Source organism: Somniosus microcephalus, chromosome 19, assembly GCF_052327205.1.
Source record: "Somniosus microcephalus isolate GS21.2 chromosome 19, FLI_Smic_1.0, whole genome shotgun sequence".
NCBI classification, from domain to species: Eukaryota; Metazoa; Chordata; class Chondrichthyes; order Squaliformes; family Somniosidae; genus Somniosus; species Somniosus microcephalus.
The window spans coordinates 25,426,380-25,440,974 of NC_141005.1; the positions used below are offsets into that span (position 1 = coordinate 25,426,380).

The 14,595-nt window shown below is 44.3% G+C and overlaps 1 protein-coding gene across 9 annotated transcripts in view; it reads left to right on the plus strand.

The window, feature by feature from the left end:
- The window catches only part of smtnb (smoothelin b), a 382,571-nt gene that overhangs the window by 153,822 nt on the left and 214,154 nt on the right, over window positions 1-14,595 (plus strand). For all 9 annotated transcript variants that reach the window (XM_085961407.1, XM_085961413.1, XM_085961405.1 and 6 more), the window contains exon 5: window positions 517-677. In XM_085961407.1, the coding sequence (XP_085817533.1) occupies window positions 517-677 (161 nt within the window). The remainder of the gene's footprint in view (window positions 1-516; window positions 678-14,595) is intronic.

Consider the following 14,595-nt stretch of genomic DNA (forward strand, 5'->3'; position numbering starts at 1 on the left):
CACTGTGGTAATGTAGGTTAACGGGCCACCGATTTGCACACAGCAAGGCCCCACAAACAGCAATAAAATAAGCGACCAGATAATCTGTTTTATAAATCTTGATTGAGGGATAAATGCTGGCGAGGATACTGGGAGAACTCCCCTGCTCTTTGAATAGTGCCATAGGATCTTCTATGTCCACCTGAGAGGGCAGGGAGGGCCTCTGTTAACCATTGCATCTGAAGACGGCACTTTCAATAGTGAAACACTTCATCAGTGCTGCACTGAAGTGTCAGCCTAGATTATGTGCTCAAGTCTCGAGTGGGCTTGAACTCATGACCTTTTGACTCAGAGGGGAGAGTGTTACCAATGAGCAAAGGCTGATACCTATGTGTTTCTGAGCATTGGCCCATTAGTATCACATTGTATATTTCTGACCATTGGCTGATGAGCTACCTTCAACTATCTAAGCAATATGGGAATGTGCTCCAAAGATCTTGTCTACTACGTTAACCGGTTACCTTTCTGTTTCTTCAGCTGCATCCATTGCAGACAGGCCGATTGGCATGCTGGTCCATAATAGAGCACTGGAAAGTGAAAAAACAGCCAGCACTTACCAAGTGGACATCACACCACAGACAACACGATCAAGCAAGGACCTAGCCACGAACCATGAGGAGAATGTTCTTCGAAGACTGGTGAGCGGTTTATTAATATAATGAATAATCTAGTTTCACTTCTACATGGTGTGCAGGATCTTATCCTTCTTGATGAGCACTTTTAAAAACAAATTACCCAAAAATGTGATTTAAGAACTTACATCTTTACAATTTTGTATGTTTCTTTCCAATCATAAAAATAAATCAGAACAAAAGGAGTGTGCTTGGCTTTGAATATGCCTTACCTGCTGAATCAAGTGGTCCTTGAAGTCTGCTTTGAACTGGCAACTTGATGCGATTTGATAATTTGCCAAAGGAGAACTGCTGTGGGAACACCTGTTGTGGTTTTGCTTTTGCAAATATTTGGGTTGGTTGGTATAAGTAGCTTTATTGTCCTTTGCTTCAACAGGCTAGTTATTGCTGGTACTGATAGTAGACTGCCACATATGGTAGGCGGTCACTGGAGATCTCGCTACAGATGGTTTTTTCAATCTACTTTCACTGTACTGGATTATTTCTGTGAATCATTCAGTGTCTGTCATCAAATTAACTTGAATTTTTGGGCTATATACTGCTCATCTTGACCTGGGTGCATTGTTTTCAGTAGACAAATATGGCACCCAGAAATCATAATGTTCCCTTTCCTTTTTTCTCCCCTTCTCTCCAGAAAATGCTGACTCATGTTAGCTACAGATCTGCAGGCAGCCTTCTGGTACCTCGGCTGTATTTAATCTTAAATGATACCGTGTGATTGGTTCAACAACCACAACTTGCATTTATATAGCACCCTTTGAAGTAAAAAAAAGCCCCAGGGTGCTTCACAGAGGCGAAATTTTTAAAAATGGATGCCAAGCCAAAGAAGGAGATATTAAGAGGAGTGTCCAAAAGTTTGATTAAAGAGGTTAATTTTAAGGAAGGTTTTCAAAGAGGAAAGTGATGTCGAGAGGCAGAGGAGTTAGGAAGGAATTCCAGAGCTTGGGGCCTAGGTGACTGAAGGCACAGGTACCACTGGTGGGATAAAGGGAGTGGGGGAAGCACAAGAAGCACATTTGTAGTATAACAAGAGCATTAAACAATTTCAGTAAAGTTGTGGAAGATAGACTCAGGTTAATTGATAGAACCAAGTTACCATAACCATTACTCATAAACCTGTTTCCTCCCCCTGCCCCCAGTCATCCATCATTCTCTAAATCTGAGGAAATCATTATTTATCATAGAGCTGGAAAATCTTCCTTGTTCTCACTAAAACTCCAATGCAAAAGATGTATTTATTTACTGCATTCATGTTTAAAAGTTAAAACTGCACTTTTTAGTATGAAGCATAAGCCTCTTTTCTGGCTGATATACATATACACACCATTTTGATTCAGGATTATTTGAACTAAAATCTAATCTTTTTGGTAAAAATGCAGGCATGCAACATTCAGCTAAACCAGAGCCAGTCAGAAAGTCCAGTAGGTTTATTAAGTTTTTTTGTGGTTATTTTTTGCTGCAGGTTTGTGTGTCAATTTTAATTTTCAGTTTGAATGGCATGTTCTGGCTGCCGGGAAGGAAGTGATTTGTAAACTCTCATTACAAGTTGGTAGACTTGCAGAGTGCTTAATCACGTATTGCTCTGTTGTGAATGCTAGTATTTGATCTTATTAGAGGCAGCTTTGCTGCAGTGTTCATTGTAAGTTGCTGTCAGAATGTTACTTGGAAATACATTATTTTAACAAGACATACAGCACAGACCTTATTTCTGTGATTCTGGCTGACTGCCCAGTATCTTGGATCACCTGACAAATGATAGCTAATCTTTAACACCATAACAATTGTTTAATGAGCTCCAATGTTAAATTTAAAAAAAAGTAATCTGTACAAATCTAGATAGAAGTTAAAAATAATGCAATTGCTGAATGTATACTAGATTCTCTAGTCAAAGAGCTTCTTTTCCCTACTACCTTCCCCAAGCACTTCAGATAACATCAGTCAATACATTTTCCTTGACTATGTCGCTATGTAAATACTGGTACGTGTAGTATATGTAGTCGCACTCAACCTTGGACTTGTGGGCATGGTACATAAAGGAACTCAATTTTACACCTGTGCTCTTGCTCCATCTAGTAGAGGTGGCATTATATTAAAGGATGCTGTTGATGGCAGACATGCAGTTCTCTCCTCATCAACAGCAATCCCAAATAAAACGTGAGCAACCTGACATAAGAAAACTACTAGGCACTTGGTCTAAGTATTAAACAAGGCTTTAATCAACTGTTTTTCAGCATGGAGATCTAGTTGTGTCCTTCACTAGTTCCTGTTAAAGAATGTCCTGAGCAAGCTGGGCCCATGCCCGAGTATTTATACTCTCCCTGGACAGCGCCACCAGCAGGCCGCCCAGTATCATTTCATAAGTCATTTCCACATGAATGACAAGATTCATGTCATTACCTGTGTAAACTTACCTGCATCAGAGACTCATTTACCTCTTCATGTAAAGATTTTCTCAGGAGCATTGGAGATGCCAGCCATGGTCAGCAGCAAATGGGGAATACAGAACTCCATTTGTTTGCTGCTCTCCTGGGAATACATATTTATCTATAATATATTTAAAAATTATACCTTTGCATGCATTTCCTTTCTTCACAATTTGACTTCTGGTTGTCACGTTTTTGTCAGACTTTCGTGCCAACTTTTTTCCATTATATATTTCTATGTCCACATTAATAATGGTTTCATCTCTATTATTATGCAATCAAGTGTCTTTGGAGGAAGTTTCTGAGCTACTTGTGCCATTGTGACTAACATAATGAATTTTCAGCAGGTATATTTCACCTGTAAATTCTTGAACCAGATATGCTTTCTTTTTCACCAAACCTCCTACCCAGTTCCCTCTCATTTCTTGTCACTCTACTCCCCTCCTCCTCTTCCTTATCTCACTCCTCTTCCTCCTACTCCCTCTTTTCCACCCTTCCCCTCTCCCCTTCCCCTCGTCAGACAGCCAGAAACAAGAGAGAAGAGGCAGAGAGAAACAGCAACACAAACATATCAGAGACTGGTAAAAGAATGACAATATTCTCTAGCTTACCATATGCAACACCACAGGAGATCAACTATCGTATATTATGAATCATAAATGTGTGCACTGCCTATCTGCAAATCTGTCACACTTTTTTGTGTCAACTTTTTCCGTTATAAATTCCCATGTTCATTATAATGGAAACTGCCTATGTTAACTTAGTGCGCTGTAATTTACAGTGGTGGAACTGTAGCACTTCAATTTTGCACCTCGCAGCACCTCAATTTGTACTGCAGAGAAACTCCTTTGCCCAAACAACTCTACTTCTCTACTTCAGCTGTGGCTCAGTTGGTAGCACCCTCGCCTCTGAGTCAGAAGGTTGTGGGTTCAGAGTCCCACTCCAGAGACTTGAACACAAACATCTCGGCTGACACTGTCGGAGGTGCCATCTTTCGGATGAGACATTAAACCGAGGCCTCGTCTGCTCTCTCAGGTGGACGTAAAAGAGCCCATGGCACTATTTCGAAGAAGAGCAAGGGAGTTATCCCCGGTGTCCTGGCCAATATTTATCTCTCAACCAACATCATTAAAACAGATTATCTGATCATTATCACATTGCTGTTTGTGGGACCTTGCTGTGCGCAAATTGGCTGCCACATTTCCCACATTACAGAAGCCAGTCTTCAGCCAATTCGATTCACTCCACGTGATATCAAGAAACGGCTGAGCGCACTGAATACAGCAAAGGCTATGGGTCCTGACAACATCCCGGCTATCGTGCTGAAGACTTGTGCTCCAGAACTAGCTGCGCCTCTAACCAAGCTGTTCCAGTATAGCTACAACACTGGCATATATCCGACAATGTGGAAAACTGCCCAGGCGTGTCCTGTCTATAAAAAGCAGGACAAATCCAATCTGGCCAATTACCACCCCATCAGTCTACTCTCAATCATCAGCAAAGTGATGGAAGGTGTAATCGACAGTGCTATCAAGCAGCACTTACTCACCTGCTCACTGATGCCCAGCTTGGGTTCCGTCAAGACCACTCGGCTGCCGACCTCATTATAGCCTTGGCCCAAACATGGACAAAGGAGCTGAATTCCAGAGGTGAGGTGAGAGTGACTGCCCTTGACATCAAGGCAGCATTTGACCGAGTGTGGCATGAAGGAGCCCTAGTAAAACTGAAGTCAATGGGAATCGGGGGGGAAACTCTCCACTGGCTGGAGTCATACCAAGCACAAAGGAAGATGGTTGTGGTGATTGAAGGTCAATCATCACAGCCCCACGACATCGCTGCAGAAGTTCCTCAGGGCAGTGTCCTAGGCCCAACCATCTTCAGCTGCTTCATCAATGACCTTCCCTCCAACATAAGGCCAGAAATGGGGATGTTCGCTGATGACTGCACAGTGTTCAGTGCCGTTCATAACTCCTCAGATAATGAAGCAGTCCATGCCCGCATGCAACAAGACCTGGATGACGTTCAGGCTTGGGCTGATAAGTGGCAGGTAACATTCGAGCTACAGAAGTGCTAGGCAATATCTCCAACAAGCGAGAGTTTAATCACCGCCCCTTGACATTCAATAGCATTACCATCACCAAATCCCCCACCATCAACATCCTGGGGGGTCACCATTGACCAGAAACTTAACTGGACCAGCCACATAAATACTGTGGCAACAAGAGCAGGTCAGAGGCTAGGTATTCTGTGGCAAGTGTCTCATCTCCTGACTCCCCAGAGCCTTTCTACCATCTACAAGGCACAAGTAAGGAGCGTGATGGAATACTCTCCACTTGCCTGGATGAATGCAGCTCCAACAACACTCAAGAAGCTCGACACCATCCAGGACAAAGCAGCACGCTTGATTGGCACCCCTCTACCACCTTAAACATTCACTCCCTCCACCACCGGTGTACCGTGGCTACAGTGTGTACCATCTACAAGATGCACTGCAGCAACTCGCCAAGGCTTCTTCGGCAGCACCACCCAAACCCGCGACCTCTTCCACCTAGAAGGACAAGGGCAGCAGACGCATGGGAACACCACCACCTCCAACTTCCCCTCCAAGTCACACATCATCCTGACTTAGAAGTATATCGCCGATCCTTCATCGTCGCTGGGTCAAAATCCTGGAACTCCCTACCTAACAGCACTTTGGGAGTACCTTCACCACATCGACTGCAGCGGTTCAAGAAGGCGGCTCACCACCACCTTCTCAAGGGCAATTCGGGATGGGCAATAAACGCTGGCCTTGCCAGCAACGCCCACATCCCATAAAAATGAACTAAAAAAAAACAGTGACTATACTTCAAAAAGTACCTCATTGGCTGTAAAGCGCTTTGAGACGTCCGGTGGTCGTGAAAGGCGCTGTATAAATGCAAGTCTTTCTTTCTTTCTTAAATTGCTGTAACTATAAATAATAATACAAAAATAAGAACAGAATGTATATCTCTATAAAATGGATACTGAATTGCATCTGCATGCCATGGCCCATTTATGCCCTGCCTTCAAACCCCACTTCACCTCAAGACTGCATTTGGCCTTGACTCCCCATGTGCAACAACGCAGGAGATTGACTAGTTTAATCTAAATCAATATTAGGACTAGGCCTTATTTGAATTAGTGTGCACATTGCATGCAGTTGGATCAAAGTTTAGACCAGTGTGGGCATTGCACAGAGTGGACCCAGACCTAAAACACTATAGAGTGGGACTGGGCCTTAACCAGTACTGGTGCTGCACATAGTGCAACCAATACAATACTGCAGGTAGTTGAACCAGACATTTGACTTGGTGTAGCTGCTTTAAGTTCAAGATGTTTTATCATTTGTTACAAACATGAATTTCACGTCCTCTGCAGGCAGCCACACTTTGTTTTCATCAACCTAGTACAGACGGTTCTGGGTTAGATCATCTCTTTCAGTGACTTAGGGCGCGATTTTGCTAACCTCGGCGGGCCCGTTGCGGGCGACGTCAGTGGCGGGTCCCGACCTTGCTGCTGGCTCCAGCCCGCTGTTCAAAATGATTTTCCCGATTGGGCTTGTTAAACCCGCCCAGCGTGTTTGCCAGCCAATTGAAGGAAGCGGGTCTGATGATGTCATCAGCCGGTTTCCTTAAAGGGACCACGCGCAAATTAAGTTTGACATTTGTGCTGTCAGTGTTCTACAGCATTGAAGTGCTGCAAACACTGACCAGCACTGCACCGAGGTGCAGGGCTGCACCCAGGCTCTCCCATGATTCCCTCCATATGCTTATGGAGGGAGTCATAGAACGCAAGGAGGTCCTCTTGTCTTACCATGGGCAGACGAGACCTCCCCAGGAGATCAACACAGCCTGGTTGCACATTGAAGAGGAGGTCACAAGCAGGGACGTGGCCAGGAGGACCTGGGTGCAGTGCCGCAAACATTTCAATGATCTCAGTGGATCACGAAACGTTAGTACAAAGCCACATTCAACCTATCCTGCTGCGCCTCTCATCACATCCCCATCACTCTGTCTTCCCTACCCTACTCCTGCACATCCTTACTGACACCAATTTACCTTGCACCTCCACCCATCCCTCTCTCTCTATCTATATTATCACATCCCCATCTCATTAGCCATCCCTCACACTCGCCCTCATCATAGTGCAATCATACCAACTAACAACACACAAGGGTAGGCACTTGGGTGTTTTATGCAATGTCCATGTAAAGTTTCTGTTAATGTGTTGTCAAACATTGAAACCTTTATTTTCAACACTTTGCATTCTTGGACAGATCTGTGTGCACCTTTGGAAGTGGCTTAGTGAGTTGCAGTGAATGGTGAGACGTAACATTATCCCCCAATGGTGATGAGTATTAAAGGAAAGGCTTGGACATTGTAGGGATGCCTTATGGTATTGGTGTGGGGTGGTGCCAACTTGGCGCATCATGTGGCAGCCAGGGTGTACAGCATCAAGTGAAGTAAATCTGACCATGGTAAGGCCATCCCTGGCCTCCTGGGCAGCAATGTGGTCGGGTGCGGATGCCCTGACTCCTTTGCAGCATCAGTTGATTGCGGAGAAGGTTGGTGGTGTTGTTGGTGCTGCTGGTGTGCCTGGTGCTGCTGGTGTTGAGTCTGATCATGGTGGGATTCTGAGGACCAAGGTGAGACAGTATAAAGGGCACCCATGCTGATGGAATAGATAGCAGGTGAAGTAGAGATGACAGAAGCGACCTGTCAATGGTGAGAGAGGTAATGAGGTCGGATTGGATGGAGACTTGTGTAAAGACTTGCAGCATTTTGAATCTGTTGTGGAAATGCAGCGAGGAACAGCTTGTGGTTGAGGGAAGATATCTCTGTAAGGTGGGAGTTTTTACTTGACATTTGAAGCTGTCAACTCATCAGCTGATTCAATGGCCACTGAATTCCTGCCTCAGCTTCACAGACGAGATCTAGCAACAGCGTGGAACCTGTGGGCGAACTGTCAAATTCAAAAGGTCAGTTTAAAACCATTGTTAAGTGACTGTAAACAAGCCACTAATCATTTAAATTGGCTCCCCTGTCGCTGCGTGTCGGGTCTGTTCATCGCTGACAGACCCGACATTTGGTAAAGGCACGTGGCGGTGGGTTCACAGCGGGGTCCCGACCCTTGGGGGGAAAAAGCACTTTCCCACCCAACCCATCACCGATCACGCCCGCTGACCCCCACCCCCCCCCCCCCCCAAAAAAAAAATCTTGGCCTTAGAGCTTCATTATTACAGATTTTGCCAAAGAAATTGAAGAAGATCATTGAACCTTCATCAGATCCAGAGTTTCAGGTCACATACAGGGCTGGTACTGTGGCAAATAAGCTTGAATGGAATAAGCTTGAATGGCAGGTTCAAGTGACAGATGGCCTGGAGCTCTAACCTTTGACTGTCTGATTAGCAAGCAAGACCCCACCAGAATGTGATTGTCATTATCCTGGACCTTTTAAGAAAAACAAAACAATAGTGTGATATTTTAAATGAACCTTGACAAATACAGTGCGGAAGGAGCTAATTTAAATCATGTCTTTTACAATCTGTGCACCTCATTTGATTACCAGTAAGTCAAAACAGGTGATCATTTACATTGACATCAGTGGAAGTTTAATAGCTGCCAGGGATTCAGGTAACAAAAGTCAGACACCAGGTTCTATCCGTCACCACCAGTGAAAGTTAAATAGTTCTACTGCTCATACTTGATAGCCTGAGCAGTCTGAATGTAAAATAAATTCCAATAACATCTGCGTTTCTACTTCTGACAAAGAAAGGCGTGTTAAAGCAGATGCAGTCATCCTAATAATTCAAAGTCATTTTTTGTGTTTAAAAATTTGAATTATCCAGTAATCCTAATCAAGCAACTGAAATAAAACAGCACCTGAGGCTTTTATAGCACAAAATAATCTGAATTTTCAGTAATTTGAATGAAGTGACTTTGAATTAACAGTAGACTATTGACAAATCAATTAGCTGAAATACAGCAGATACTAGTTTGTAAATGCTTCTGTGTCGAGCAATTGACACTTTGAATATTGCTTCAAATGGAAGGCTATGGGTTCAAAGTCCAACTCCAGAGACTTGAGTAATGAGGGAGTGCTGCACTGTCAGAGGTGCCGACCTTTGGATGAGACGTTAAACCGAGGCCCCATAAAAGATCACATGGCACTATTTGAAGAAGAACAGGGGAGATCTCTCGGTGTCCTGGCCAACATTTATCCCTCAACCAGCACGTTAAAACAGATTATCTGATCATTTATTTAATTGCTGGGTGTGGGACCTTGCTGTGCGCAAATTGGCTTCCGCATTTTCTACATTACAACTGTGACTACTTCAAAAGTACTTCATTGTCTGTAAAGCTCTTTAGGACATCCTGAGGTCGTGAAAGGCACTATATAAATGTAAGTCTTTCTTTCAGTCCTCATCTCTGCTGGTTGAAACCTTTACTCATTTTAAGTTGCACAGAATATTTCATATCTGATCAAATGATATTCAGTACTTTTTACTGAAAACTTTGGAATAATTTTCCATTTAACTTTCAGAACACAATAAGTCAGAGTATCTCGAGAGCTATGCCAGTAATTACTGTATTTGAAATGGATACAGCAGTTTGTGGCAAGCAATGAGTCCTGTCTCTGTACAATTGTTTTGAAGAGATGTCTTCCTTGACAATCAATAGCTCTGCTTTCATTTCTCAGAATCATTCATTGCCACTCGTCATGAGTTCCTGTCATGTTCATGTCTCTGGAATTTGCCTCTATGCTGCAGCTTCTTACAGAAACAAAGCTTGCTTTCTTGAGACCCTGCAACTAATTTTGATCAAATTTTTTTCTGCAGCGACAACTTGAATTTACATAGTACCTTTAATGTAAAAACAAAGTCCCAAAATGCTTTCCAGATACGCAGAAAGAAAACACATGCCTAACCAGGAGGAGAGAAGGAGGAGAGTGAGGTGGATAGGTGCAGAGATTTAGGGAGGGAATTTCAGAGAGTTGGACCAAGGGGGTGAAAAAATCATGTAGAAAAGGCCAGGGTCAGAGAATGGAGTGTTTGAGGTAGGCATATAGGCCTCGGCGGGTCCGGGGCGGGCGACATCCGTGGCGTGTGGAGACCCCGCATCTGTCTCGATCCCGGCCTCCAACAAGATTTTCCGTTGATGGGGATTGTTAAGCCCACCCTGCGAGGTTCCCGGCCAATTAATAGGAAGCGGGTCTGATGGCGTGACGCGTCATCAGCCGGTTTCCTTAAAGAGGCCATGTCCACAATCATTTTGACTGAGGTGCTGCAAACACTGACAAGCACTACACAAAGCTGCATGGCTGCACCCAAGCTCTCCCATTACTCCCTCCATATGCTTATGGAGTGAGTTACAGCACGCAGGGAGGTTCTCTTCCCTTCCAATGGGCGGAAGAGACCTCCCTAGGAGACCAACGCAGCCTGGTTGCACATTGCATAGGAGGACACAAGCAGGGATGTTGTCATGAGGACTTGGCTGCAGTGGCGCAAACCTTTCAATGATCTCAGTAGATCACAAAGCGTTACTGCAAAGCCATACTCAGCCTCATCCTGCTGTGCCACTCATCACACTCCATCACCCTGCCTTCCCTACCCTACTCCTGCACATCCTTACTCATACCAACTTACCTTCCACCTCCAGCAATCCCTCTCTATCTACATTATAACATCCCCATCTCACTAGCCACCCCTCACACTCACCCTCATCCTTGTCCAGTCATACCAACTAACAACACACAAGGGTAGGCAGTTGGGTGTTATCACCAATGTTCATGTAAAGTTTCTGTTAATGTGTTGTCAAACATTGAAATCTTTATTTTCAACACTTTGCCTTCTTGGACAGTCTGTGCGCACCTTTGGAAGTGGCTTATTGAGTTGCAATGAGTGGTGAGACATAACGGTACCCCCCCAATGGTGATGAGTGTGAAAGGAATGGTTTGGGCATTGTAGGGATGCCTTATGGTGTTGGTGTGGGGTGGTGCCAACCTGGCACATCATGTGGCAGCCAGGGTGTACAGTGTCAAGTGAAGTAAATCTGGCCATGGTGAGGCCATCCCTGGCCTCCCAGGCAACAATGTGCTCGGGTGCTGATGCCCTGTGTCCTTTGCAGCATCAGGTGATTGCGGAGAAGGTTGGTGCTGTTGTTGGTGCTGCTGGTGTGCCTGGTACTGCTGGTGTGCCTGGTGATGTTGGTGTTGGGGCTGATCGTGGTGGGATTCTGAGGACCAAGGTGCGATTTTCTTTTAAGGGCACCGACGCTGATGGAATAGATGGCAGCTGAAGTTGAGATGACAGAAGCAATCTGTCATTGGTGAGAGAGGTTGCTCCAAGGAGGTGACACTGGATAGAGAGTTTGCTCCAAACACTTCAAACCTCCACAAAGCTAAAAAGTGTATTCCAAATCCTGAAAGCTCCAGCCTCTAAGATTGGACATTGAACAGCTGTGAAATGATAGCTTTTATACCACTTTTGCAGCTGTCAACTATTCACAGCAATACAGAATTATTGCGAACCCGACACACTTACCCGACGTGATCCCCAAGCGCCGGGAACTTCGTAAAAAACATGGAAAAATCATTAGGACATGGTAAAATGCTGCTTAAATATCTTTAAGCAGCTTCTTAAGCATCTCAATTGCCTGACTCACCGCTTAGTGCCGGGTCTGCAAACCGCAGGCAGAGCCGGCACTTGGGAAATTAACAAGGAGGCGGGTTCAGAATGGACTTGCGCCTCACTGTCAATCAATGCCATTTTGACAGCGGACCCTCCTCTGAACCCGCCCTCAGCGCTGGCAAAATTCAGCCCAAAGTGGGGCAAGGCCATAGAAGGATTTAAAGATGAGGATGAGAATTTTAAATTTAATGCATTGGGGGATGGGAAGCCAATATAGGTCAGTGAGGATGCAAGACAGGCGAGCTGGATTTAGTGGAGGACAAGATACATGCAGCAGAGTTTTGGACACATTGGAGTTTATGGAGGGTGAGGATGAAAGCAAGCAGTGAGGGCTAGAAGGTGGGGTTTATAGCTCAGAGTTGATAGGACACCAAGGTTGTGAATGGTTTGGCTCAACCTGAGGCAGTGGGCAGGAAGGGGAATGGAATCAGCGTCATGAGAGCAGAGTTTGTGGTGGGGACTGAATAACATACACCTACTTCTACCCTGCCTCAGCACATCTGCAGCTGAAACCATCTTACCTTTATCACCTCCAAAGTCGACTATTCCAATGCTCAGCTGGCTGGCCTCCGTAGAATCTAGCTCATCCAAAACTCTGATACTTCCATCCTATCCCGCAGCGTCCTACTCTCCCATCGCCTGATGCACTGAACTAGATTCTTTTTTGGTTCTCCAACATATCAAATTTGAATCTAATCCACATGTTTAAATCCCTTCATGGTGTTGCCCCTCCGTATTCTGTAACTTCGACCAGCCCTACAACCCCCCACCCCCAAACCCCGAACTATCCATTCCTCTTCCTCTGGCCGATTGTGCATCCCTCTCCATTCACCCCATCATTGGCAGCCGTGCCTTCAGCTGCCTAAACCCCGCATGCTGGAATTCCCTTGCTAAGCTGCTTCACTTCTGTATCTCCATCTCCTACTTTAGAATCATAGAAATTTACAGCACAGAAGGAGGCCATTTGGCCCGTTGTGTCTGCACTGGCCAAAAAAGAGCTATCCAGCCTAATTCCACTTTCCAACTCTTGGGCCGTAGCTTGTAGGTTGCGACACTTCCGGCGCATATCCAAGTACTTTTTAAATGCGGTGAGGGTTTCTGCCTCTACCACCCTTTCAGGCAGTGAGTTCCACACCCCCACCACCCTCTGGGTGAAAATCTTTTTCCTCAACTCCCCTCTAATTCTTCTACCAATAACTTTAAATCTATGCCCCTGGTTATTGACTTCTCTGCTAAGGGAAATAGGTCTTTCCTATCCACTTTAAGGTCCTTCTTAAAATCTACTTCTTTGGCCAAGCTTTTTGTCACCCTTCCTAATATATCCTTCCATGGCTCAGCATCCATTTTTTTGATTATGCCTTGTAACATTCTGTCTACATTAAAGCTGCTATATAAATGCAAGTTGTTTCATGCACCATCCCCAGAGAGGAGTGGTCACTGATCTACTCCTAGGTTTATACCAATGCTGCTGTGTTCTTGGTTACTAATTGGTATGCAAGAGCATCTGAGATGACTTTCTGAGAAATCATAGCCCCAGCCCCAGGTACTATTCCACACCACTTTATCACCTCACCATGTTTTCTAATTTAAAACCGGGTCCTCTGGTTTTAAAAAAAAGCACGATTTTGTACTCAAAGGGCTGTGCATTTGTGCTATTTAGTCGACTCCGTATAACCTCCAGGAGTATGGAGATTTGAACTTTTTAGTTGCTGTAGCTGTTTTTCTTGAAATATTTTTTAAATGTGTAAAAATTGTGTGAGACAATCTAGTCTGCGCTAACTGGGAAGCGGAAGACAATTGCTGTTGATTACTTGGTTTATTACAGTAAGAGTCTGGTATTGATAGCATTCAATCTAAAATGCAATATTTCTGCTGGCAGATCGATGAGAAACTTCCTGACTTCTATCGGTGCTTATACAGGATACACAACAGAACATTTGATAAATGAACTCCTCGCCCTTCCTTGTTTCAGCTCCATTCTGCTTTAGAGTAGAAAATATTTGTTGGTGGCAGCCAGATAAACTGATAACCCAGATAAAAATGTGTTGCCATTCAGTATGATTTATTTTGCTACCTTTGCTGATGGGGCAGGAGATAGTGGAGATGATGTAATCTTTAGTATGCTGAGTTCTGATGACATCTAAGGGCAGTGATACAGCTTGGAAGCAGTCACAGGATGCGTTGACTCTGTTGTGCTGTGATTCATATCCTCAGTTCAGAACTTCCAACAGTCGCATTATTTGCACAACACAGGCTGATGTCTAAATATGGAACTGGTCTTCATCCAGCCTCACTTTAAGTTTAATTAATGAAGAATGGGTAGTTTAATTTTTGGATTGATCTGACCAGTACTGTTGCCAATTTTTTTCCCCCCACAGTCAAAAATGTGGATTCACAAGATTAAATGGATTGAAGGGTTATTTCTTTAGTATGTCTCATCTAATAACCGTACAAAGCCATATACTGTACTGTACCAATGTAATCATTTTTTCCTTTGGGTTTCTCTAATAGTGGAAAGGGATTTTAAAAAATAATCTTCTCCCCATCAATTTTCTCCCCTATTTAATAAATGTTTGGCTTGTGCTGGTATTTGGGTCAGCAGACCTCACCCAGGACCCAAGTCTCCAATCCTCATGTGTGAGTTCAGACAATGTGTGTTGGCAGGTTATTGGTGATTCTGTTGGTTCTCAGCCCCGTTCTTCCCTCCTTTATTTCCCACATAATCATAATGTGGGCACGGTAGTGTAGTAGTTATCTTACTATACTGGTGATCCAGAGACCTGGACTAATA